Below are 23,584 nucleotides of genomic sequence, written 5' to 3'. Positions count from 1 at the left end.
CCGAACGGTTTACGTGGATCATCAAAGGAAAAGGACAGTCATGGAATGGTGAATACTTCAGAGAAACTGTGCTTACTGGTGGAGTATTTCCTTTCCTCAAAGATCCTGAAAATGTGTTATCTGTTGAAGAAGTCACATTTTTGCATGATAAGGCACTATGTTTCAAGGCTCTTCATACACAGGAGCTGCTTCGAAACAGTGGTATCGATTTCTTCTCGTCAAGTGAATTTCCAGGTAGCTCCCCTGACCTTAATGTGTGTGAAAACATTGGTAGTATCTTAAAGGATTGTGTTGAAGCGCACACAGTAAACCATGATGGTATACCAAGCCTCGACGACCTGCAAAGAGAGGTGACCGAAGTGCTCAGGGAAATGGAGTTTGTGTCTCAGCTTTTTTGCGATTTGCTGAAATCATACCCCTCAAGAATGCAGGCTGTGGTACAGGTAGCTGGAGGCCACACAAAATATTAAATACTCAGAGAGAAACTTAAATAAATACCTGTTCTGAATTACTTTTGTTTTTGTTCGTACCAATTTTAGTTCATGCTGTAGAGGGGGGCCCTCTAATTTCGAAACACCCTATATGTATATGTATATATATATATATATATATATATATATATATATACACAACATATATACATACTTATATATATGTGTATGTGTGTGTATATATACATTGTGTCCTTAACTAAAAAGGTGTCGCAACAGAGTCTGATATGCGTAAAGTAGGAAGGATAGAGGCGATAAAGAAAGCTTGTTTCCCACGTCAGGAATTTGTGAGCCATCAGTCATCGCCCCGGTTTTCATACTAATGGGTAGAATACATGCTATGAACCTTTGCTATTCTTCTTCTTCTCGTTATTATTATAGTAAAATAATAGTAATTGCAGCATTAGTGTCTCGGCAGAGTACGTAACATAATTTGTCTCTTTCACGATTCCCTTAAATTCATCTAATAATCCATAATAAGAACGACGTAAAACGAGCGTGGATATCCTGATTGATATCTGATAATTATCAAGACGAGGACATGAAGAGTTGAAGAGCATGACGTAACAGGTATAAATGACGCCTGGAGTGTCATTCCACGGCATGTTTCACCCACGATAGCGTGCCAGAAAAGTTCTTCGATATCGAGGCGTCACGTGACGGTGGAATGCCGATTTTTATTTTATCAAGAAATTTACATAATATATTTTAAGACCACGTCTTTAAGAAATTGAATATCCGATGTCTTTGGGTGGTGTTGCAATATTCAGTCTTCTCAGAGATATTCTTCGTAGTTTTTCCATGATAAATTATAGGGTGACAGAATGACGACTCCAGAGAGACAGTACCATTTTATTTACCTGCTTGCGTTCATTAATTTATCTTCCCTCCATAAGGGGGCGTAGTACCTTCAGTGCACCTCAGGCGCAGTGCACTGTAGGCATTACTTCAGGTTCTTTGCAGCGTGCCCTCGGCCCCCGGCTGCTACCCTTTTCATTCCCTTAACTGCACCTCCTTTCATAGTCTTAGTTCTTCATTGGAGGGGTGGGTAGAGCTCTCGGCTAGCACGCTGTTGGCCCAGCGTTCGACTCTCCGGCCGGCCAATGAAGAATTAGAGGAATTTATTTCTGGTGATAGAAATTCATTTCTCGTCATAATGTGGTTCGGATTCCACAATAAGTTGTAGGTCCCGTTGCTAGGTAACCAGTTGGTTCTTAGCCACGTAAAATAAATCTAATCCTTCTGGCCAGCCCCAGGAGAGCTGTTAATCAGCTCAGTGGTCTGGTTAAACTAAGATATACTTAACTTTCATAGTCTTTCTTCCATCTTACTTTCCACCCTCTCCTAACAGCTGTAAACTTTTACTCTCAATTTTCGTTTAAGCGCTGAATAACCTCATAGGTCCCACCTCTTGGTCTTCGGCGTTAGTTGTATATTCTGTTCTATTAATCTACCTTTAATCAAAACAAAGTCGCCTAACCTGCCAAGGTATGTTTATCATCCTACTGTTATCACTGGAATTTTTTCGAGTCTTATCGATGTTTTGTATCACGCGAACGTTTCTCTTGTCGTGAGCTTTCTCGCCTTTGCACTTGGCGGAAGTCATTTTCTTTGTTTGGTGGAAAGTGTTCCGTCAGAATTGTCATTTCCTTTTTTCACAAACATCTGTTGTACTTGTCTCTGTCTGTCTGTCTTTCTTTTTACCTGTCTCTCTTTCTTTTTACCTGTCTCCCATAGCATAAGATAAACTTCAAGTGTACGGAACACTGAATGGTATTACCTCTCTCTCTCTCTCTCTCTCTCTCTCTCTCTCTCTCTCTCTCTCTCTCTCTCTCTCTCTCTCTCCCCCCGTGTCTGTTTATCCGTCTTCAGCAGTCGAAAATCGGGTTTAAATATTCGGAAGTCCTGAATATTACCACCGTATACTAGCAAATGTTTATGACGTTCTGATCATATATGTAGAATAACCTCTACAGTGCGTGTATTGTAATTGAATTTTTATTGGACAAATGTATGCCATATTAATTTCCTACTCTTACTTGTATTGGTTTTTATGTCTATTCTTTTGTCAATAAGAAGTAGAGTATAACTTTGGAACATTTGAATTGATTTGAATAAAGGGCAAATTTAATTTCAGTATCAGATCTCAAATTTACCCTTGAAACTTAAATGAGGTTACTAGGTTGGATGGTACATTTGAATGGGAAATTATTTGAAGATATTTCGATATATTCTCTTAATTTACATTCAATACACACACGCTTATTATTTACCAAGATCAGTGTAATATTACTATTATGTTCCTTACAAAACTGCCCTAGGACTTTTCTTTAAATTTCATGTAAATAATAGAGAAAGTAAAGTTAAAGTAGTTGAACGGCTAAGTAGGGAAAAATCAGGTGGGGCGAATGAAAAGTAAAAGGAAGAAATCTGGCTACAGTGTATAAAGCAAGGCTCACTGTAGGCGGTGTCTCTCTAGTGGGGTATGAATGTGCAACTGTTTGCTATCAACATCTTTGCAAGTATTGAATTTCACAATAATTTTCTTTGCAGGCAACGATCAATCGACTTCGGACGCAGAGCGAGGGAAGGCTTCTCCCTCCGAGGAACAGCGTGAGGTCACTCCCCCGCCTCCTCCTCCTCCTCCTCCTCCTCCTCCCCCCAAGACAAGGAACAAATTACAGGAAACCCTGTTCCTCGAGACGAGGAGCAACTCGAAGAAGTATTTCCTTCCCAAGACGAGGGACAACTCGAAGAGGTCCTTCCTTCTCAAGACAAGGAGCAACTTGAAGAAGTCCTTCCTTCCCAAGACGAGGAACAACTTGAAGGAGACCTTCCCGCTCAAGACGAATCTCGACCTCCTGCACAGGGTCAAGAGACAGAAGACGAAGTAGGCATAGCAAAAGAAGTAGATACAGTGGAAGTGGAAACGAAGGAAGAGAAGAAAATAAACTCCGAGCTGGATAATTCCTGGGACGAGGGTCACAGCCAAAAAAGCGATACTTCGAGCGAGAGTCTCTCCGAAGAAGAAAACCAAGAAGACCCGTACCAGCCGAGCTCTTGGGACGAGGACTTCCACAGGCCTCTCCATAAAGGCACGCCGGCCGATGAGGTTTGTAGTGCATTCGGGTTCCTGACTCGTAGTAAATGTCTCATTCTCTTCTTAATCTTCTTTCATGTTCAGTGAATGCGTTACAGAGATAGCTACGTTCATGGTAAAAGCCAAATCCGAATGCTATTCTGAATGAGAGAGAGAGAGAGAGAGAGAGAGAGAGAGAGAGAGAGAGAGGTTGTAACAAATTTAATACCTTTAATAACGAGAGCCCTATTAACTGATGTAGCATTCACAGAAAAGTAAAGTAGCTTTTTTTTAGTGGAGATTTAATGCAGTTCTGAAATCCGTTTATTTCAGTGAGGATGACTTAAACCGTAATTATTGCCTTATGAAAATCTTCAACATCCCTTTATTTAAGATGAAGAGATGAAAAGTCGTATTTTTGACGTAATATGCTCTTACGTTGCATTGCTCTGCGTTTAATCACCAATTTCTGATGGAACATCTCTTTTGACTTTGTAAATGTCTTTTTTATGGCGCGGATTTTCATGTAGTGCATTTTATTACACCGTAGGAATTAATTCTTGTACTCCTATCCGTGTTGGTAGGAAAGAGGGCCTTACCAAGAGCCCGTGTTGGCATGAGGCCAGCATAAGGCCAGCTTAGTCTAAACCGGCCAACCCACACCATCTCATTCCTTTCTTAGGACCTCCTCGAAGGGATCTCCGAAATAGCATGGCGAGGCGAGCCTGAAGGCGCTGTGGCAGAGGAAGAAACAACAGGAACAACGGAGCCGCCGCCCTCGCCCCGGGAAAGGCGTCTTTCCCTGGCCCACAGCCTCTCAGAGCTGTACATGCCGCAGCCGGCGGAGGTGTATGGTCCAGTGGTGGATGACATGTGGGTCAATAAGGACAGCACCCTCCACCCGTTGTAAGATTGCCCTTTCGTTTTCTTTATTTATATATATATATATATATATATATATATATATATATATATATATATATATATATATATATATATATATATATATACACACACACACACACACACATACATACATACACACATAATGAAATGTGTGTGTATATTTGATTTGATAATTTAAGGTTGTCTGACATCATAATATCAATGGCCACTGTCGCTAATATCATTATCCATTACTTGATTTAAACTTTCAAATCGGCATAACCTTTAAAAATTTGGTCAGTGTAAAATGCATTTAAATCCCTTACAGAAGACCAGTTATTGAAGTGAATTTCGAAAGTATTCTCCAGTCGAGCACATCTACCAACCGGCTAATGGTTAACAAGGCGCATTATTATTTCTTGTTGCTTTCAAAAGAATACCAATAAGAATCTGTTTCCTCACACCCTTTTCTTCCACTCTTCTTTTAAACGTCCAACTTCATTCGTCTCTATATTGTCTAACGGCCGCCTCCACTTTCTCTTCATTCCTTCCCTCCATTTCTCCCGATCCTCACTTACCTCTCACCCTTCTTTTCTTCTTCACGCAGGACGTCCTCAGCAACATATCCTACGAGAGCGTCCAACTTCCGGGAAGTATCCTGGACAACAACGACAGGCCTCATAGCCGTAGCGCTCTCCACTCGAAATACAAAAAGATGGCGGACCCCTTCGAGGTTCATAAGTCAAGCGACGTCAAAGAGGTAAGTAAAGAGAACGTAACATTCACTTCAAAGTTTAGTGACACGAGTTTTAGTGTTATCAGGAGCACTCATGACTGCGGTAAGGGCGCCTGATTGAAAGGTGGTTATCAGTACGATCATTGAAACTCCTCAGGCTCAGAAATGAATTCCCAAGATGATAAATTTTGACTCGTAATATCAATCCAAAGATATTTGAAGTGCGAGATTTCAGTGATCGTAAGAGCGTGGGATTTCTTGCAACCGAAGGTCTCTGACAAACAGCAGGATTCTTCAACTGGTTGTAAGATCATTTAGCCAATTTTCATTCACTGCTCGAGTCACTTTCGTCATAAAGTAGAAGATCGCGTGAGTGTATAATGTTGTTTGTCTCAGACTCAGGAGTCTCGTGCCTTCATGGCACGCATGGTCTTATTGTGTCTTACTGCTCTCAGTCATTAGATCAATTACATCACCTTTATTATTGGTCGAAGTCTCTCTGCTTTGTATGCCTGACATTAAGGTCACTGGCCTCATTAATATACCACCTGCTTGGACGTAAACTTACGAGCAAGAAGCCTGTAGAGTCTTTAACCTTGAAAATACATTGTTTGCTTTCAATGAGAGGACGATGACACTTGCTTAATTGCGTCAACAAAAATAATGGGGGCTTAACCCTAGAGTAATTAGCAGAGCATAAACTATGATAATCATATTTGCTGCCGGAAGTCATTAACAGTTTTGAAAACACATTGCTGCCAAGGTCGTATAATTGAAGGCTATTAGTCCACTTGAAGAATCGTGTTATGTTGCTTTGTTATATTGCAATTTGAGTGGTGAGGAGACTGAGACGTGTATGAGTGTCCAAAAGGAGATTGGCACACCGAGAAAAGCGGCAGGTTAAATTACTAAAGAGATACAGAACAAGGAAGAGAATCGCGCATTATTGAAGTTAGTAATAAGAAGGAGTAACAAAAATGGCTGATCATCGAGTTCTTGACTTATAAGTGCTGGACCACGAAGCCTAACGTGGGCAGAGGGGCCGGGGAAATTCAAAGAAGCATTCTGAGAGCAGTGTCCAAAGAAATGTATATAGAAAACAAGGAGATATCTTACGTATGGTTTGAGTCTCTCAAGAAGACTAACATGTGAAAAGCCTCCCAAGATATGAGAACAGTGCTCTTTCGCACAATGGATAAATCCTCCATAACTCTGAAGTAACTATGGTGTGACCCAATGTCCGTAGACTAGAACAGGTCAGCGCATCTAGTTAGACTGGGTTTAAGCAAGTCCTTCATGTGGAGTCCGCTAATGCTAAAGCTACTCGAATGGTCAGTACCACTTAAAATCACGTCTGTTGTTTCCTTCGATATCTAATGAAGTGAAATTTCTTTTTAAAAATATTGTTTCCCAAGTCAGCATGGAAGACCTTTTCATAATCTGCTCTCATTGTTCATGGGATGTTTCATTTGGTATGGGCAAAAAAGATTTTCTTAGATTTAATCCCCCAATTTCATCCTTTAAATGAGAGAGAGAGAGAGAGAGAGAGAGAGAGAGAGAGAGAGAATATAAGATACTGCAATGAGACCGAATAAAAGAATAAATCCACAAGGTCAAGTTCAATAAGCTGGACAGCTAAATAGGAAGAGAATCGAGGGAATGGATAAAAAATCGGAAAAAAACAAGAAAGCAATTCAGAACAGGAAGTTGGGTGGGGGTTTTCCGGGGAGGGGAATCGCCGTCGAGAAAGACAACCAAGTGTCTTGTGCCATCCATAAACAACATTTCGGGGACCATAGCAGTTGCTGTGTTATCGGTTGCCATAGTGACGGCAACGCTTTGATGTCTGAGTATACATCACTCCTCTCGGCAAACGTCGTCATGCGGCTCAGGCTGGTGGGGATTGCATCCAATTAAGGTAATTTATGATATCATTACATGGCCTGATAATTTATCCGCGTTTAATGTACTAAGACTCGGGCGTCTTCGAACGCAATGTATCCAGCCCGGATGCCAATGAATGTTTTTATATCATGATACACAGGGGACTGATTTTCTGTACTTGAGATGCTTGAGATATAATCGTTAATTTGAGTGTTTTCAAGCTACCTGATATCCTTATCTATCCCGGGTTGGATAATTTATGAAACGAAGTGGAAGGAATCAGGGAAAAAGGCAGCAGGAATAGAATTCCAGAGCCTAACGGTGGAGGGAAAGCAGGCAGAAATAAAAACTAAAAAAGAGTCAAGGGCAAGGTCACTGAGTCAAGAATTGTCTTAGATTCAGTCCATTCGAGAAATGAGACTGGAAAACATTTAAAATGGGAGAGCTGTATTCCGTATAGGGACAGATAAAACCAGCACGTCATCTCAACGAAACAACGGACTTAGAAATTTTTGTTTGGAACAAAATATTGACTCTCGTAACGTAACATTGACATTCAAACAGTTATTAAGAGTACAAAGGCTGCTTTTACATATTCTTCAGATCCAAAAGCACTGTGTTCTTGTTATGTTCACACGCATGTGATTGGGAAAATTGTTCTCTGTCAGGCGTGAAACTGAGTGCAATCGTCTGCTAAAAACTATGAAGTTAAACTTTCACGTTTTTATCGACGTGCACCGCTTACCAGCAGCTCTACATGATTAGCTCCCCCCAACCTTTTTTTTAACGGCGATGTCAATAGTCTTCGGAGTGATGAATGGGGGCAGCGACAGAGATAATTAGATCCAAGGACACACTCATGAATAACCAATGAGATATCGATGCAGTAAAGTACGACTTTGATGTTCGTCTAAGCAAGACGATAAGGACAGTGACCATAATAGTTGGGTTTGGGGGTAATTATCTCTCTCTCTCTCTCTCTCTCTCTCTCTCTCTCTCTCTCTCTCTCTCTCTCTCTCTCTCTCTCTCTCTCTCTCTCTCTCTCTCTCTCGTATAGTTAAGTAAATTAAGTTACGACTCCAGTGAGACAAGCTTAATCTCTTAAGGGCCCCATACACGTTACGATTGCCGGATCCGGTCGTCTGAACCGGAAGTAAACCTCACTGTCTATGGTGTTCTCCTCCGACCAAAGTGGGCGGAGTCCGTCGACCTCTCCGACCAGCTCGCAACCTGTCGTTGCCAGGTTTGTGGCTTCCGTTTTAGTTCAGGTGGCCGGAAATCTCCACGCCTATGGCGTGATCTCAAGATTTACTTCAGTTTCAACTAGACGCTGAAAGGGTAACATGGCAGCTACGTCGGCAGATGAGTTCTTGGAGGAGTTTATTGAACATCGTAGGAAAGTGAAATGAGGTTTATGGTAAATTAGTTTGGAAAATAAAGGAAAAAGGTGCAATATATATATATATATATATATATATATATATATATATATATATATATATATATATATATATATATATATGTGTGTGTGTGTGTGTGGTTGGAGAAAAGAAACGAATGATCTCACGCTTATTTATTTAATGAATTAAAACTTTACCCTGGTGACTGGTTTAATTATCCGAGAATGGACGAGCAAGACCGACATGTAATTATTATATATGGTCTTCCCTCTTCTAGAAATAAAAGGCACTCTTGTACGAGACAACCAATATCACTGCTGGCCACATTTCGCTTCGCCGCCACTAGTAGTTCCTTGGGGCATATACTCCCAGAGACACATAAAGCAATTATTCAAGTTATGCAACCCGAGTTTACAAAGGTAAAAAGTAACTATGTTGCATACGCAGCATCCTGCATAGTATACTAGTACATAATCTAGTATACAGTAGGCCTCTGATCCGTTAAAGCAGACTAGGCCCTTAAACCTACGTTTCTGTAGCCAAGTACGAGTAAAATTTTCAACTTTTTTGTACAAAAATTTTTTAATTTATACAAGGAAAATTGAAATATTAATTGTGATAATTTTTGTCTCAATAAAATTATGACGACATGGAAAGCAGTACCATAGGACTGATAAGCCTTTACAGTTGATATCTGCTGCAGTAGTATAAATAATACAAGGGGGCACACAGACACACACACACACAAAGAGAGAGAGAGAGAGAGAGAGAGGAATCTTTTAAAGCGACACAGGACAGTTTGGTGGCGTTAAGCCATTCCTACCGACATTCTCGAGAGGGTTTTCACGTCAGGTAGACTTCGCGTTTGGCGGTTAAGTATTTGTCATGGGTTATTCTTTCAAGTTTCTTTTTTTTTCTTTTTTTTTCGTAAGGTGCCCCGCGCTTTGCAGCATCATTTTCTTAAAATCTTATGCTATAGACAACCACAAATACACATTAGAATATGCATTCCTTCTCCCACTTAAGAATAACGTATACATTAAGAACAGTGCGTGAGTATCCATTTGTCATATTTTAACATTTTCACGCAGTATTCATTGAAAAACTAAACTGAATTTTGCAAATACATAGGGAAAAATTTAAAGGAAAAATGATACCGGCAGCCAAAATTTACGAGTCATAAAATCCTTCTCTCTCTCTCTCTCTCTCTCTCTCTCTCTCTCTCTCTCTCTCTCTCTCTCTCTCTCTCTCTCTATATTTTAATATTTTCAAAAAAAAAAAAAAACTGAACTTTGCAATATATAAGATTAAAATTTTAGTTCAAATGGACTTGTGTGCCAAAATTTACTGAAAATTGCCAAAGTTTCTTGATGACAGTATTCTCAAGAATTTAAGCAGTTTGGAATAGAGTTAGCATTAATGAAGAGAACTTAAATATTATTAGATGTGTAATAATGGACCCACATTGTTTATTAACTTTCGAATTATTGCAACTTTTTGGATATGCTTGTATCTACAAAATAAAATTCATCCAAACCACGTGAAATTGAAGAATAATGAAGTCTAATCTTGAAACGAACCCGCGTAAATTGATGACAAAGTTATTCTCAAGAACTTGTGCAGTTTGGAATAGACCTGAGCATTAATGAAAAGATCTTAAATTATAGATGTGTGTGTGGTTTTGAACTCTTGAGTAACAAAAAGTTGGAGAGCTTTGTGCAATGCCTTTCGTTGCAGCTTAGGATTGTTTAGATATTTATTTATTTTAGTTATATCTTCTTTTTGTTTTTTCTTTTAATCAATCTCGTCAGTAACTCTCTCTAGTTGTGACTCTAACTCTTAATCAATCAGTCTCAGAATGCCCTTTAGATCTGTGTGTGTGTGTGTGTGTGTGTGTGTGAGCCCCTTGTATTATTTATACTACTGCAGCAGATACCAACTGTAAAGGCTTATCAGTTCTGAGGTACTGCTCTCCATGTATTTGTAATTTTTTATATTTAGACAATGATCACCATGATATCCTTCGGTCTTTGTGTTCAGAGAGAAACTTATTCTGTTGCAAAAGCATAAATGACCACAGGACTAGCGTAAGGACAAGACCAACATAATTGTTGTTATTTACTCCTAATAGATAGGAGGAACGATTTTCCTTCGGTGGATGTGAATATTTTTTTAGCATTTAAAATAGCTTAAGTAGCAATCTCTTCTTTTATCTTAGCAGTTATTTGCTCTAATCTATTTAGATTTTTATCTTATTCAACTTGGGCTCAAATTGTCTCAGTATTTCTTAATTTTTTTAATAAAACTATGGCTGCTTGCGCCTACTTCCCCACTTTTTTTTTTTTTTTGTCAAGACTTTCGATTACCGCTGGAAAAATCTGATCAGCAATAATATAATTTCCGTGTTAATATTACGGTTGACTGACGCCAGTTTGTAAGAACGAATCAAATCATTCAATCAGTCAATCATTATTTACGAGTTGGCTAACTTTTCTTGACAAGTCAATGCACTGACACAACTCAGGACCCTGATACAACTGTTTGTTGGAAGATCTTCATGGTCGCAACCATGGTTCCTGAATAACGTCAAATATTTTCCCTTCCTCCCTTTTTCTTATAGTAAACCAAACCTCCTTATTTTTTTTTACAGATGATGATTGACCAGATTTTGTTCTTACCTTATAGCCTTGCTTTACAAAATGTTTTCTTAGGATTACAGATGATTGAGAGGATTATAGATGACCCACAGGTATTTGTTATCATTTACTGATCTTTTCTTATAGACCTCAGATGATGATTGTTCAAATATTTGATTTTCTTTGATCCAGTGAGTTTCCTAGGATTACAGTTTTGTTCTTGGGATTACAGATGAGGGATCCATGATTGCCCTTTACAGGTGATGATTGTTCTTATAGGATTACAGGTGGTGATTGTTCTTATAGGATTACAGGTGATGATTGTTCTTATTGGATTACAGATGATGATTGTTCTTACAGGATTACAGAAGATGATTGTTCTTACAGGATTATAGATGATGATTGTTCTTACAGGATTATAGATGATGATTGTTCTTACAGGTTTGCAGGTAATGATTGTTCTTATAGGATTACATAAGATGATTGTTCTTATAGGAATACAGGTGATGATTGTTCTTATAGGATTAGAGATTATGATTGTTCTTACAGGATTATAGATGATGATTGTTCTTACAGGTTTACAGGTGATGATTGTTATTATAGGATCACAAGTGATGATTGTTCTTATAGGATTACAGATGATGATTGTTCTTACAGGATTATAGATGATGATTGTTCTTACAGGATTATAGATGATGATTGTTCTTACAGGTTTACACGTGATGATTGTTCTTATAGGATTACAGGTGATGATTGTTCTTATAAGACTACAAGTGATGATTGTTCTTACAGGATTATAGATGATAATTTTTATTATAGGATCACAAGTGATGATTGTTCTTATAGGATTACAGATGATGATTGTTCTTACAGGATTATAGATGATGATTGTTCTTATAGCGTTACAGAAGATGATTGTTCTTATAGGATTACAGATGATGGTTGTTCTTGTAGGATTACAGATGATGATTGTGCTTACAGGTTTACAGGTGATGATTGTTCTTGTAGGATCACAGGTGATGATTGTTCTTATAGGATTAGAGATGATGAATGTTCTTACAGATTTACAGGTGATGATTGTTCTTATAGGATTACAGAAGATGACTGTTCTTACAGGATTAGAGATAATGAATGGTCTTATAGGATTACAGGTGATGATTGTTCTTATAGGATCACAGGTGATGATTGTTCTTTCAGGATTATAGATGATGAATGTTCTTACAGGGTTACAGGTGATGATTGTTCTAATAACATTACAGATGATGATTGTTCTTTGTGGTAGAAGGATTAAGTGTCCTTGGAAATGCATTTAAAAGGTTTTCTGCAGTCATATTGACATAAATGCAGTCTCCTGAGACTGCGTCAATTAGCAGGAACTTAGAATTGGTTATGTGTATTCATCTTCCTCTCTACCGTGAAAAGAAATATTCGCTTTATATAATTTTCTATAACTGGCTAGCTCATACAGTATTTGCGCTATGAAATTTTGCATAAATTAGTTAGTTTAAACAGTATTTGCTTCGTATAGTTTTGCGTAGATTAGATAGTTTAAGCGGTATTCGCTTTATATAGTTTTGCATAGGTTAAAGAGTATACCTTTCATACCCATCATCAAAATGAATTGAAATTCCCAGTTATTACGTTAAATGTTACGCGAATCCCGAAGCCCTTTCGTGAGTTTGGCTTTATTCGGAAAAGGAAACGGAATGGTAAAAACAATCAAACGAGATTATTGAAGTGAAAAAAATTGCATATAATTCAGCCACTCCTGGTAATTATCTTTGGCAGAGGACAAAAGGAACCTTTTAGGCAGGCTGAATTTTTACGTAGTGGTTAGCAAGGAAAACTCAAAATTGTATCATTTATATATATATATATATATATATATAAATATATATATATATATATATATATATATATATATATATATATATATATATATATATATATATATATATATATGTGTATGCAAAGGCAATAGCCACGAAGGGAAAAGTGGAACATGGTGTGGTTGCTAGGCCTTTCAACTTACTGTCCTTTACTTAGAAGACTGATAGAAATATACAAATAAGTTTACAAGAAAGCTCATGTAATTGACAGATGGGGATTATAAAGGAACAGATGTACCTGGAATCCAGCACAGTTGAAGAATTAGTTGACCTACCAAAACAAGGGTAAATATTTGAGAGGTTTTACAAAAGATTAGGTGCAACAGCTCAGAAGCAGCGAAGAGTCACTTAACAGATTATACAGGGAAAGAGACTGACCACCAAAAATGACCTTGGAAGGAATAAGCTGATTACCTATGTTTATAAAAGTACAACTCAGTATATCCTCCTTTTGGTAAACAACAAACATTTTTGCAAAATGAACATTTTAAAAAAATATATTAAACATATGAATACATAGGGATTATATATAAGGTAACTATTTACTAATTAAGTAAGTAATTTTATCTTTATGGTCATTCTTGAACATTTTACTAATACTAATACAGGGGCCTAAATAATACATGCCAGGCTAAGGAATCAGTGAAATCTTTTAGAATCTGCCATTATACAGCTGTCCATCTGCCGGCCTCAGCCACAGGTCCAGGCTTCTCTTTGCACTTCCATCTTCCAGGGCCAGAGAACTTCCAGCAGCCCCCAAACTGCTGTCCATCTGCCGGCCTCAGCCACAACTCCGGGATTCTCTTTTGCTCTCCCTGTTTCCATCCTCCAGGGCCAGTGAACTTCCAGCGGGCCCCCATCCTCCGACCCCAGCCACAAGCCTGGGCTTCTCTTTTGCACTCGCTGCTTCTATCTTTCAGAGCCAGTGAACTTCCAGCAGCCCCTCAATCACTGTCCATCGGCCGGCCTCGGCAACATTTCTGGGTTTCTCTCTTGTGTTTGCAGCTTCCATCTTCCAGGGTCAGTGAACTTCCAGCGGCCCCCCAACCGCTGTCCATCCACCGGCCTCGGTCAGAGTTTGGGGCTTCTCTTTTGTGCTTCCTGCTACCATCTTCCAGGGCCAGTGAACCTCCAGCGGCCCCCCAATCGCTGTTCATCCGCCGGCCTTGGCCACGGTTCCAGGCTTCTTTTTTGTTTCCAGCTTCCATCTTCCAGGGCCAGTGAACTTCCAGCTGACCCCCAACTGCTGTCCATCTGCCAGCCTCGGCCACAGCTCTGGGCTTCTCTTTTATGTTTGCAGCTTCCATCTTCCATGGCCAGTGAACTTCCAGCAGCCCCCCAAACCGCTGGCCGTCCGCCGGCTCGGCCAGAGTTCCAGGCTTCTCTTTTGTGTTTGCAGCTTCCATCTTCCAGGACCAGTGAACTTCCAGCAGCCACCCAATCGCTGTCTGTCTGCCGGCATCGGCCACAGTTCTGGGCTTCTCTTTTGTGTTTGCAGCTTCCATCTTCCAAGGCCATTGAACTTCCAGTGGCCCCTCAACTGCTGTCATCCGCCGGCATCGGCCACACTTCTGGGCTTCTCTTTTGCCCTCCCTGCATCCATCTTCTAGGGCCAGTGAACTTTCAGCAGCCCCAAAACTGCTATGCATCCGCCAGCCTCGTCCACAGTTCCAAGCTTCTCTTTTGTGCTTCCATCTTCCAGTGCCAGTGAACTACCAGCGGCCCCCAACCACTGTCCATCCACCGGCCTTGGCCACAGATCCACACTTCTCTTGTGTTTGCAGCTCCATCTTCCAAGTCCAGTGAACTTCCAGCGGGCCCCCAACCTCTGTCCATCCGCTGAACTAGGTCACAGTTCCATGCTTCTCTTTTGTGCTCTCTGCTTCCATCTTCCAGGGCCAGTGAACTTACAGCATCCCCACCAACCACTGTCCATCTGCCGGCCTTGGCCACAGCTCCGGGATTTCAGCAGCCCCCCATCCTTCGGCCCCAGCCACAAGTCTGGGCTTCTCTTTTCTGCTCCCTACTTCCATCTTCCAGGGCCAGAGAACTTCCAGTGGCCCCCCAACCGCTGTCCATCCGCTGGCCTCAGACACAGTTTTGGGCTTCTCTTTTGTGTTTGCAGCTTCCATCTTCCATGGCCAGTGAACTTCCAGTGGCCCCGCAACCACTGTCCATCCGCCGGCCTCGGCCACAGTCCTGGGCTTCTCTTTTGTGCATGCAGCTCCCATCTTCCAGGGGCCAGTAACCCTCCAGCAGCCCCCCAACTGCTGTCCATCTGACGGCCTCGGCCACAGTTCCAGGCTTCTCTTTTGTGTTTGCAGTTTCCATCTTCCAGGGCCAGTGAAGATCTATTGGCCCCCTTCTCGCTGTCCATCTGCCGGTCCGGCCACAGTTCCGGGCTTCCCTTTTGTTTTTGCAGCTTCCATCTTCCATGGCCAGTGAACTTCCAGTGGCCCCCCAACTGCTGTCCATCCGCCGGCCTCGGCCACAGTTCCAGGCTTCTCTTTTGTGTTTGCAGCTTCCATCTTCCAGGACCAGTGAACTTCCAGTGGCCCCCCAACCGCTGTCCATCCGCCGGCCTTGGCCACAGTTCCAGGCTTCTCTTTTGTGTTTACAGCTTCCATCTTCCAGGACCAGTGAACTTCCAGTGGCCCCCCAACCGCTGTCCATCCGCCAGCCTCGGCCACAGTTCCAGGCTTCTCTTTTGTGTTTGCAGCTTCCATCTTCCATGGCCAGTGAACTTCCAGTTGCCCCCCAACCGCTGTCCATCCGCCGGCCTCGGCCACAGTTCCAGGCTTCTCTTTTGTGTTTGCAGCTTCCATCTTCCAGGGCCAGTGAACTTCCAGTGGCCCCCCAACCGCTGTCCATCCGCCAGCCTTGGCCACAGTTCTGTGCTTCTCTTTTGTGTTTGCAGCTTCCATCTTCCATGGCCAGTGAACTTCCAGTGGCCCCCCAACCGCTGTCCATCCGCCGGCCTTGGCCACAGTTCCAGGCTTCTCTTTTGTGTTTGCAGCTTCCATCTTCCATGGCCAGTGAACTTCCAGTGGCCCCCCAACCGCTGTCCATCCGCCGGCCTCGGCCAAAGTTCCAGGCTTCTCTTTTGTGTTTGCAGCTTCCATCTTCCAGGGCCAGTGATCTTCCAGCGGCCACCCAAACGCTGTCCATCTGCCAGTCTCGGCCACTGTTCCGGGCTTCCCTTTTGTTTTTGCAGCTTCCATCTTCCATGGCCAGTGAACTTCCAGTGGTCCCCCAACCGCTGTCCATCCGCCGGCCTCGGCCACAGTTCCGGGTTTCTCTTTTGTGTTTGCAGCTTCCATCTTCCAGAGCCAGTGAACTTCCAGTGGCCCCCCAACCGCTGTCCATCCACCGGCCTTGGCCACAGTTCCGTGCTTTTATTTTGTGTTTGCAGCTTCCATCTTCCATGGCCAGTAAACTTCCAGCGGCCCGCCAACCACTGTCCATCCGCCAGCCTCAGCCATAGTTCCGGGCTTTTATTTTGTGTTTGCAGCGTCTATCTTCCAGGGCCAGTGAACTTCCAGCGGCCCCCCAAACGCTGTCCATCTGCTGGCCTCGGCCACAGTTCTGTGCTTCTCTTTTGTGTTTGCAGCTTCCATCTTCCAGGGCCAGTAAACTTCCAGCGGCCCCCCAAACACTGTCCATCTACCGGCCTCGGCCATAGTTCCGGGCTTCTCTTTTGTGTTTGCAGCTTCCATCTCCCAGGGCCAGTGAACTTCCAGCGGCCCCCCAACCTCTGTCCATCTGCTGGCCTTGGCCACAGTTCTGTGCTTCTCTTTTGTGTTTGCAGTTTCCATCTTCCAGGGCCAGTGAACTTCCAGTGACCCCCCAACCGGTGTCCATCCGCCAGCCTCGGCCACAGTTTCGGGCTTCTCTTTTGTGCTTGCAGCTTCTATCTTCCAGGGCCAGTGAAATTCCAGTGGCCCCCCAACCGCTGTCCATCTGCCGGCCTTGGCCACAGTTCTGGGCTTCTCTTTTGTGTTTGCAGCTTCCATCTTCCATGGCCAGTGAAATTCCAGTGGCCCCCCAACCGCTGTCCATCTGCCGGCCTTGGCCACAGTTCTGTGCTTCTCTTTTGTGTTTGCAGCTTCCATCTTCCATGGCCAGTGAAATTCCAGTGGCCCCCCAACCGCTGTCCATCTGCCGGCCTTGGCCACAGTTCTGTGCTTCTCTTTTGTGTTTGCAGCTTCCATCTTCCATGGCCAGTGAAATTCCAGTGGCCCCCCAACCGCTGTCCATCTGCCGGCCTTGGCCACAGTTCTGTGCTTCTCTTTGTGTTTGCAGCTTCCATCTTCCATGGCCAGTGAAATTCCAGTGGCCCCCAACCGCTGTCCATCTGCCGGCCTTGGCCACAGTTCTGTGCTTCTCTTTTGTGTTTGCAGCTTCCATCTTCCATGGCCAGTGAAATTCCAGTGGCCCCCCAACCGCTGTCCATCTGCCGGCCTTGGCCACAGTTCTGTGCTTCTCTTTTGTGTTTGCAGTTTCCATCTTCCAGGGCCAGTGAAATTCCAGTGGCCCCCCAACCGCTGTCCATCTGCCGGCCTTGGCCACAGTTCTGTGCTTCTCTTTTTGTTTGCAGCTTCCATCTTCCATGGCCAGTGAAATTCCAGTGGCCCCCAACCGCTGTCCATCTGCCGGCCTTGGCCACAGTTCTGTGCTTCTCTTTTGTGTTTGCAGCTTCCATCTTCCATGGCCAGTGAAAGTCCAGTGGCCCCCCAACCGCTGTCCATCTGCCGGCCTTGGCCACAGTTCTGTGCTTCTCTTTTGTGTTTGCAGCTTCCATCTTCCATGGCCAGTGAAATTCCAGTGGCCCTCCAACTGCTGTCCATCTGCCGGCCTTGGCCACAGTTCTGTGCTTCTCTTTTGTGTTTGCAGCTTCCATCTTCCATGGCCAGTGAAATTCCAGTGGCCCCAACCGCTGTCCATCTGCCGGCCTTGGCCACAGTTCTGTGCTTCTCTTTTGTGTTTGCAGCTTCCATCTTCCATGGCCAGTGAAATTCCAGTGGCCCCCAACCGCTGTCCATCTGCCGGCCTTGGCCACAGTTCTGTGCTTCTCTTGTGCTTGCAGCTTCCATCTTCCATGGCCAGTGAAATTCCAGTGGCCCCCAACCTGTCCATCTGCCGGCCTTGGCCACAGTTCTGTGCTTCTCTTTTGTGTTTGCAGCTTCCATCTTCCATGGCCAGTGAAATTCCAGTGGCCCCCCAACCGCTGTCCATCTGCCGGCCTTGGCCACAGTTCTGTGCTTCTCTTTTGTGCTTGTGTAATGTTTTTATTGTTCCTTTTTTTACGTTCTTCGTTATATGTTTGCATAGATTTTAGTCTTTCTCTTCTTACCTTGGTTTCTTTCCAGGTGTCTTCAGATTGGCCAGCGGATGATGTGCTATCTTTGTATATTTATTCCTTTAAATATTGATATCTCTCAGAAAGGCGTATAGAGACGAGATCGGTAATTTCTTCACTTTAATTCGTACTTAATATTATAAAGATCAGTACAAATTTAACAAGTTACAATGATAGAAACGAATCACTCTTGAATCAGTCTATATGGGGAACACAGTGAACTTTCATTGGGAGAAGTACTCTCCTTGAAGGACACAGTTCTGACTCTCTTCTCCTCAGCTCGGTCTCTCACTCGTTGAACCCTCAGGAAACTTGCTATCTGTAAATCTCCACCTCCTTCTAGCCTTATTGGAAGGATTAATCAGCAAGGCCTCCCCTTCAAGTAGCTGATTGGAAGGACTGTAGTGGGTGTGATTCAAATCTCTCCTTAGAGGACTTGATAGGAGGTGATCTTAGGAGGGTGTGGGAAAGACCCCCCCACACATAATTGATTGGAGGTTGAAGAAGTATATCACTTGGGTCAACCCCAAATTCCTGGAACTTCCACGAAAACACCTTCCGGAGAAGGCGGGGCTATAGAATCAGCTGTTGTAAGCATTTAGACTGTGCTGACTCATGTTTTGCTTGGCTTCAATCGCGAGGCCATTATTTCCCATTTTACGACTGTTTTTATGGCTTAAACACGATATACTGCAATGTAAACATCTCGCTTATTGATAACACGACACAACAGCATTTGGCCATCCACCGTTATCATTGTGTTCTTTGCCTCTCTTTTACTCTTATTTCTCTCTCCTTCTCTCTCTAACTTTTTCTCTTTCTATCTCTCTCTCTCTCTCTCTCTCTCTCTCTCTCTCTCTCTCTCTCTCTCTCTCTCTCTCTCTCTCTCTCTTTTTCTATTTAATTTCCCTATCTATTCTACACCACAACACTTGCAGCTTCCATCTTCCATGGCCAGTGAAATTCCAGTGGCCCCCCAACCGCTGTCCATCTGCCGGCCTTGGCCACAGTTCTGTGCTTCTCTTTTGTGTTTGCAGCTTCCATCTTCCATGGCCAGTGAAATTCCAGTGGCCCCCAACCGCTGTCCATCTGCCGGCCTTGGCCACAGTTCTGTGCTTCTCTTTTTGTGTTTGCAGCTTCCATCTTCCATGGCCAGTGAAATTCCAGTGGCCCCAACCGCTGTCCATCTGCCGGCCTTGGCCACAGTTCTGTGCTTCTCTTTTGTGTTTGCAGCTTCCATCTTCCATGGCCAGTGAAATTCCAGTGGCCCCCCAACCGCTGTCCATCTGCCGGCCTTGGCCACAGTTCTGTGCTTCTCTTTTGTGCTTGCAGCTTCCATCTTCCATGGCCAGTGAAATTCCAGTGGCCCCCCAACCGCTGTCCATCTGCCGGCCTTGGCCACAGTTCTGTGCTTCTCTTTTGTGTTTGCAGCTTCCATCTTCCATGGCCAGTGAAATTCCAGTGGCCCCCCAACCGCTGTCCATCTGCCGGCCTTGGCCACAGTTCTGTGCTTCTCTTTTGTGTTTGCAGCTTCCATCTTCCATGGCCAGTGAACTTCCAGTGGCCCCCCAACCGCTGTCCATCTGCCGGCCTTGGCCACAGTTCTGGGCTTCTCTTTTGTGCTTGCAGCTTCCATCTTCCATGGCCAGTGAAATTCCAGTGGCCCCCCAACCGCTGTCCATCTGCCGGCCTTGGCCACAGTTCTGTGCTTCTCTTTTGTGTTTGCAGCTTCCATCTTCCATGGCCAGTGAAATTCCAGTGGCCCCCCAACCGCTGTCCATCTGCCGGCCTTGGCCACAGTTCTGTGCTTCTCTTTTGTGTTTGCAGCTTCCATCTTCCATGGCCAGTGAACTTCCAGTGGCCCCCAACCGCTGTCCATCTGCCGCCTTGGCCACAGTTCTGTGCTTCTCTTTTGTGTTTGCAGCTTCCATCTTCCATGGCCAGTGAAATTCCAGTGGCCCCAACCGCTGTCCATCTGCCGGCCTTGGCCACAGTTCTGTGCTTCTCTTTTGTGTTTGCAGCTTCCATCTTCCATGGCCAGTGAAATTCCAGTGGCCCCCCAACCGCTGTCCATCTGCCGGCCTTGGCCACAGTTCTGTGCTTCTCTTTTGTGTTTGCAGCTTCCATCTTCCATGGCCAGTGAAATTCCAGTGGCCCCCCAACCGCTGTCCATCTGCCGGCCTTGGCCACAGTTCTGTGCTTCTCTTTTGTGTTTGCAGCTTCCATCTTCCATGGCCAGTGAAATTCCAGTGGCCCCAACCGCTGTCCATCTGCCGGCCTTGGCCACAGTTCTGTGCTTCTCTTTTGTGTTTGCAGCTTCCATCTTCCATGGCCAGTGAAATTCCAGTGGCCCCCAACCGCTGTCCATCTGCCGGCCTTGGCCACAGTTCTGTGCTTCTCTTTTTGTGTTTGCAGCTTCCATCTTCCATGGCCAGTGAAATTCCAGTGGCCCCCAACCGCTGTCCATCTGCCGGCCTTGGCCACAGTTCTGTGCTTCTCTTTGTGTTTGCAGCTTCCATCTTCCATGGCCAGTGAACTTCCAGTGGCCCCCCAACCGCTGTCCATCTGCCGGCCTTGGCCACAGTTCTGGGCTTCTCTTTTGTGTTTGCAGCTTCCATCTTCCATGGCCAGTGAAATTCCAGTGGCCCCCTAACCGCTGTCCATCTGCCGGCCTTGGCCACAGTTCTGTGCTTCTCTTTTGTGTTTGCAGCTTCCATCTTCCATGGCCAGTGAAATACCAGTGGCCCCCCAACTGCTGTCCATCTGCTGGCCTTGGCCACAGTTCTGTGCTTCTCTTTTGTGTTTGCAGCTTCCATCTTCCATGGCCAGTGAACTTCCAGTGGCCCCCCAACTGCTGTCCATCCGCCAGCCTCGGCCACAGTTCTGGGCTTCTCTTTTGTGTTTGCAGCTTCCATCTTCCATGGCCAGTGAACTTCCAGCGGCCCCCCAACTGCTGTCCATCCTCTGGGTTCAGCCACTAGTTCAGGTTTCTCTTCTGTGTTCCCCGCTTCCAACTTCTAGAGCCAGTGAACTTTCAGTGTCCCCCAACCACTTTCCATCCTCCTGCCTCGGCCACAAGTCCAGGCTTCTCTTTTGCACTCCCAGGTTCCTTTGGATGCATTCACACTCAAAAGTGAGCGTCCTCACACATCACACACTCACATATACACAAAACACTCACACACCCAGAACCTGAAGTCCACTCTTCTTTCCACTGAGCTTCTTGTCTCTCTCTCTGTCCCCCACTCTTTCTTTTTTCGGCGTCCCAGATCCATCTTCCAGTGTTCTCCATTCCATAGCCTTACGAATTTTCTTCTTCTTTCCTGGTCTTTCTTCCTTTTCTTCATCTCCTTTGATGTTTGTCTTCTCTTCTGACTTTTATCCTGTCTTTGAGCCTGCCTCTCCTCTTCCTGCTTTCTAGACTTTAATTTCTGTTTCCTCAGTTCTCTTTCAGCCCTCCTGTCTGCCTTTCTCTCTCTATGCTCCCGAACTATGGATCTCCATGGCTTCTTTCCCCTCTTTCTTTTTGGCCACCTTTCAGCCTGCTTCTCCTTAACAATCTGCATTATCTCTCCCTTGAGTATCTCCTCTATATCCTCAAGTATGTGTTTTATCTCCTCTTTAGGCACCTTCTCTGTTTCCTCCCTGAGTATCTGCTTTGTATCCTCAAATAATTCATCTATCTCTTCAGGTGCCAACTCTCTTTCCTTGAGTGTCTCAATAACTTCAAGTATCTCCTCAATCTCATCTTCAGACGTCTCTGTATCCTCGATTATCTCCTCTATGACCTCAAGTAAGTCATCTGTTTCTTCCTCAGCTGCCTTCTCTATTTCCTCCTTGAGTATCTCCTCTATTTCCTCCAGTAACTCCTCTAACTCTTCAGCAGCTGCCTCCTTTGTTTCCTCATTGATTGTCTCCTTCCTTTCCTCAGGTAACTCCTCCAACTCTTCCTCAGCTGCCTCTGTTTCGTCCAAGAGTATCTCCTCTAATTCTTCAAGTAAGCCACCTATCTCTTCCTCAGGCATCTCCTCCGAATGTGAAAGTTGTTGCCATTCCAATAGAAGTGCTTCGCGAAGTTCTTCCCACATAGGGTCGTGTTCAGCTTCACGTTTCAACTTTCTGTTGCTTTTGCACTTCTTCCAAAGCTGCATTTTATCCCTCTTTCTTACGCGCTCATATTCAGTCTCCTCAGGCGTTTCGTTCTCACAGACCACCCTCCGACATTCACTGTCTGTGCATGGCGAATCACTTTCGTGGCCTTCTCGGTCGTCAGTTTCGCTATCTCGCTTCACCAATACATAGAGATCCCGCTCAGAGGAGTCCAAGTCGGCCGAGAGTCCTGCCCAGAATCTTGGAGGATACAGGGTTTTCCTTCCTTGGCGTGGCCTCTTTCTTAATTTCCTAGTTTCCTGATCGCTCACCTACCTCCGAAGTTGTTCTACCTCCTCTTTCAGTTTTGCTATTTCTGCGTATCCATTTTTCTTGCCATTGCACAATTCTTTCGAAAATTCTTCATCGCCTACTTTTGTTTTCGAATCACTTTTCCGCTTTGCGTCTTCCTCGACCCTCGTAAGGTCGTTGATGTCGTCTACCTTTACCCTGAAGTCTGTCTCCGTCTCTTGCGAGTGTGTCTTTTCCTCCCTTGTTCCAGTTTTCAAGTGGAGTGGAGTCTCTTTATAGTTTAAGTTGAGTTAATGTAATAAACGTGTTTGTTAATTCGCCCAGCGTGTTCTTGTCCTCCTCATTTTTCAGATTTTTGCCCTGACTTGTTTATTGTTCTGGCAGTGTCCTACCGAGTATCATACTGGTACGAGCTAATAATCAGGAAAAAAAGAACCTGAACATACCGAGAATCCTATGAGACCTGTGGTTCCTTACAGATTCTAAAACAGATCTTAGCCTCACCCATCTTACTTGGCAACGATCAACATGCAGCCAATGTGTTTACAATTTTTGAATGTGGCTATTACATTTTTAGGACTACCCCTGTGGTTTAGATGTGGGATTGGAGGAGGCAATCCTGTATGAATATTGTTTATAAATTGGTCCTGTTCTTAGAAATTATATATATATATATATATATATATATATATATATATATATATATATATATATATATATATATATATATAAAGACACGAATCTCTGTCTCTCTCTCTGTATATATATATATATATATATATATATATATATATATATATATATATATATATATATATATTATA

The 23,584-nt window shown here is 43.8% G+C and overlaps 1 protein-coding gene across 3 annotated transcripts in view; it reads left to right on the top strand.

The window, feature by feature from the left end:
• Window positions 1–23,584, top strand: part of LOC136838739 (anoctamin-4) — a 228,983-nt gene that overhangs the window by 37,414 nt on the left and 167,985 nt on the right. For all 3 annotated transcript variants that reach the window (XM_067104191.1, XM_067104189.1, XM_067104187.1), the window contains exons 2-4: window positions 3,045–3,603; window positions 4,253–4,476; window positions 5,063–5,215. In XM_067104191.1, the coding sequence (XP_066960292.1) occupies window positions 5,171–5,215 (45 nt within the window). In that variant the 5' untranslated portion in view covers window positions 3,045–3,603; window positions 4,253–4,476; window positions 5,063–5,170. The remainder of the gene's footprint in view (window positions 1–3,044; window positions 3,604–4,252; window positions 4,477–5,062; window positions 5,216–23,584) is intronic.

Source organism: Macrobrachium rosenbergii, chromosome 5 (assembly GCF_040412425.1).
Source record: "Macrobrachium rosenbergii isolate ZJJX-2024 chromosome 5, ASM4041242v1, whole genome shotgun sequence".
Lineage (NCBI taxonomy): Eukaryota > Metazoa > Arthropoda > Malacostraca > Decapoda > Palaemonidae > Macrobrachium > Macrobrachium rosenbergii.
The sequence above is the reverse complement of the archived record's forward strand: the minus strand, read 5'-3'. Positions and strand labels throughout refer to the sequence as shown.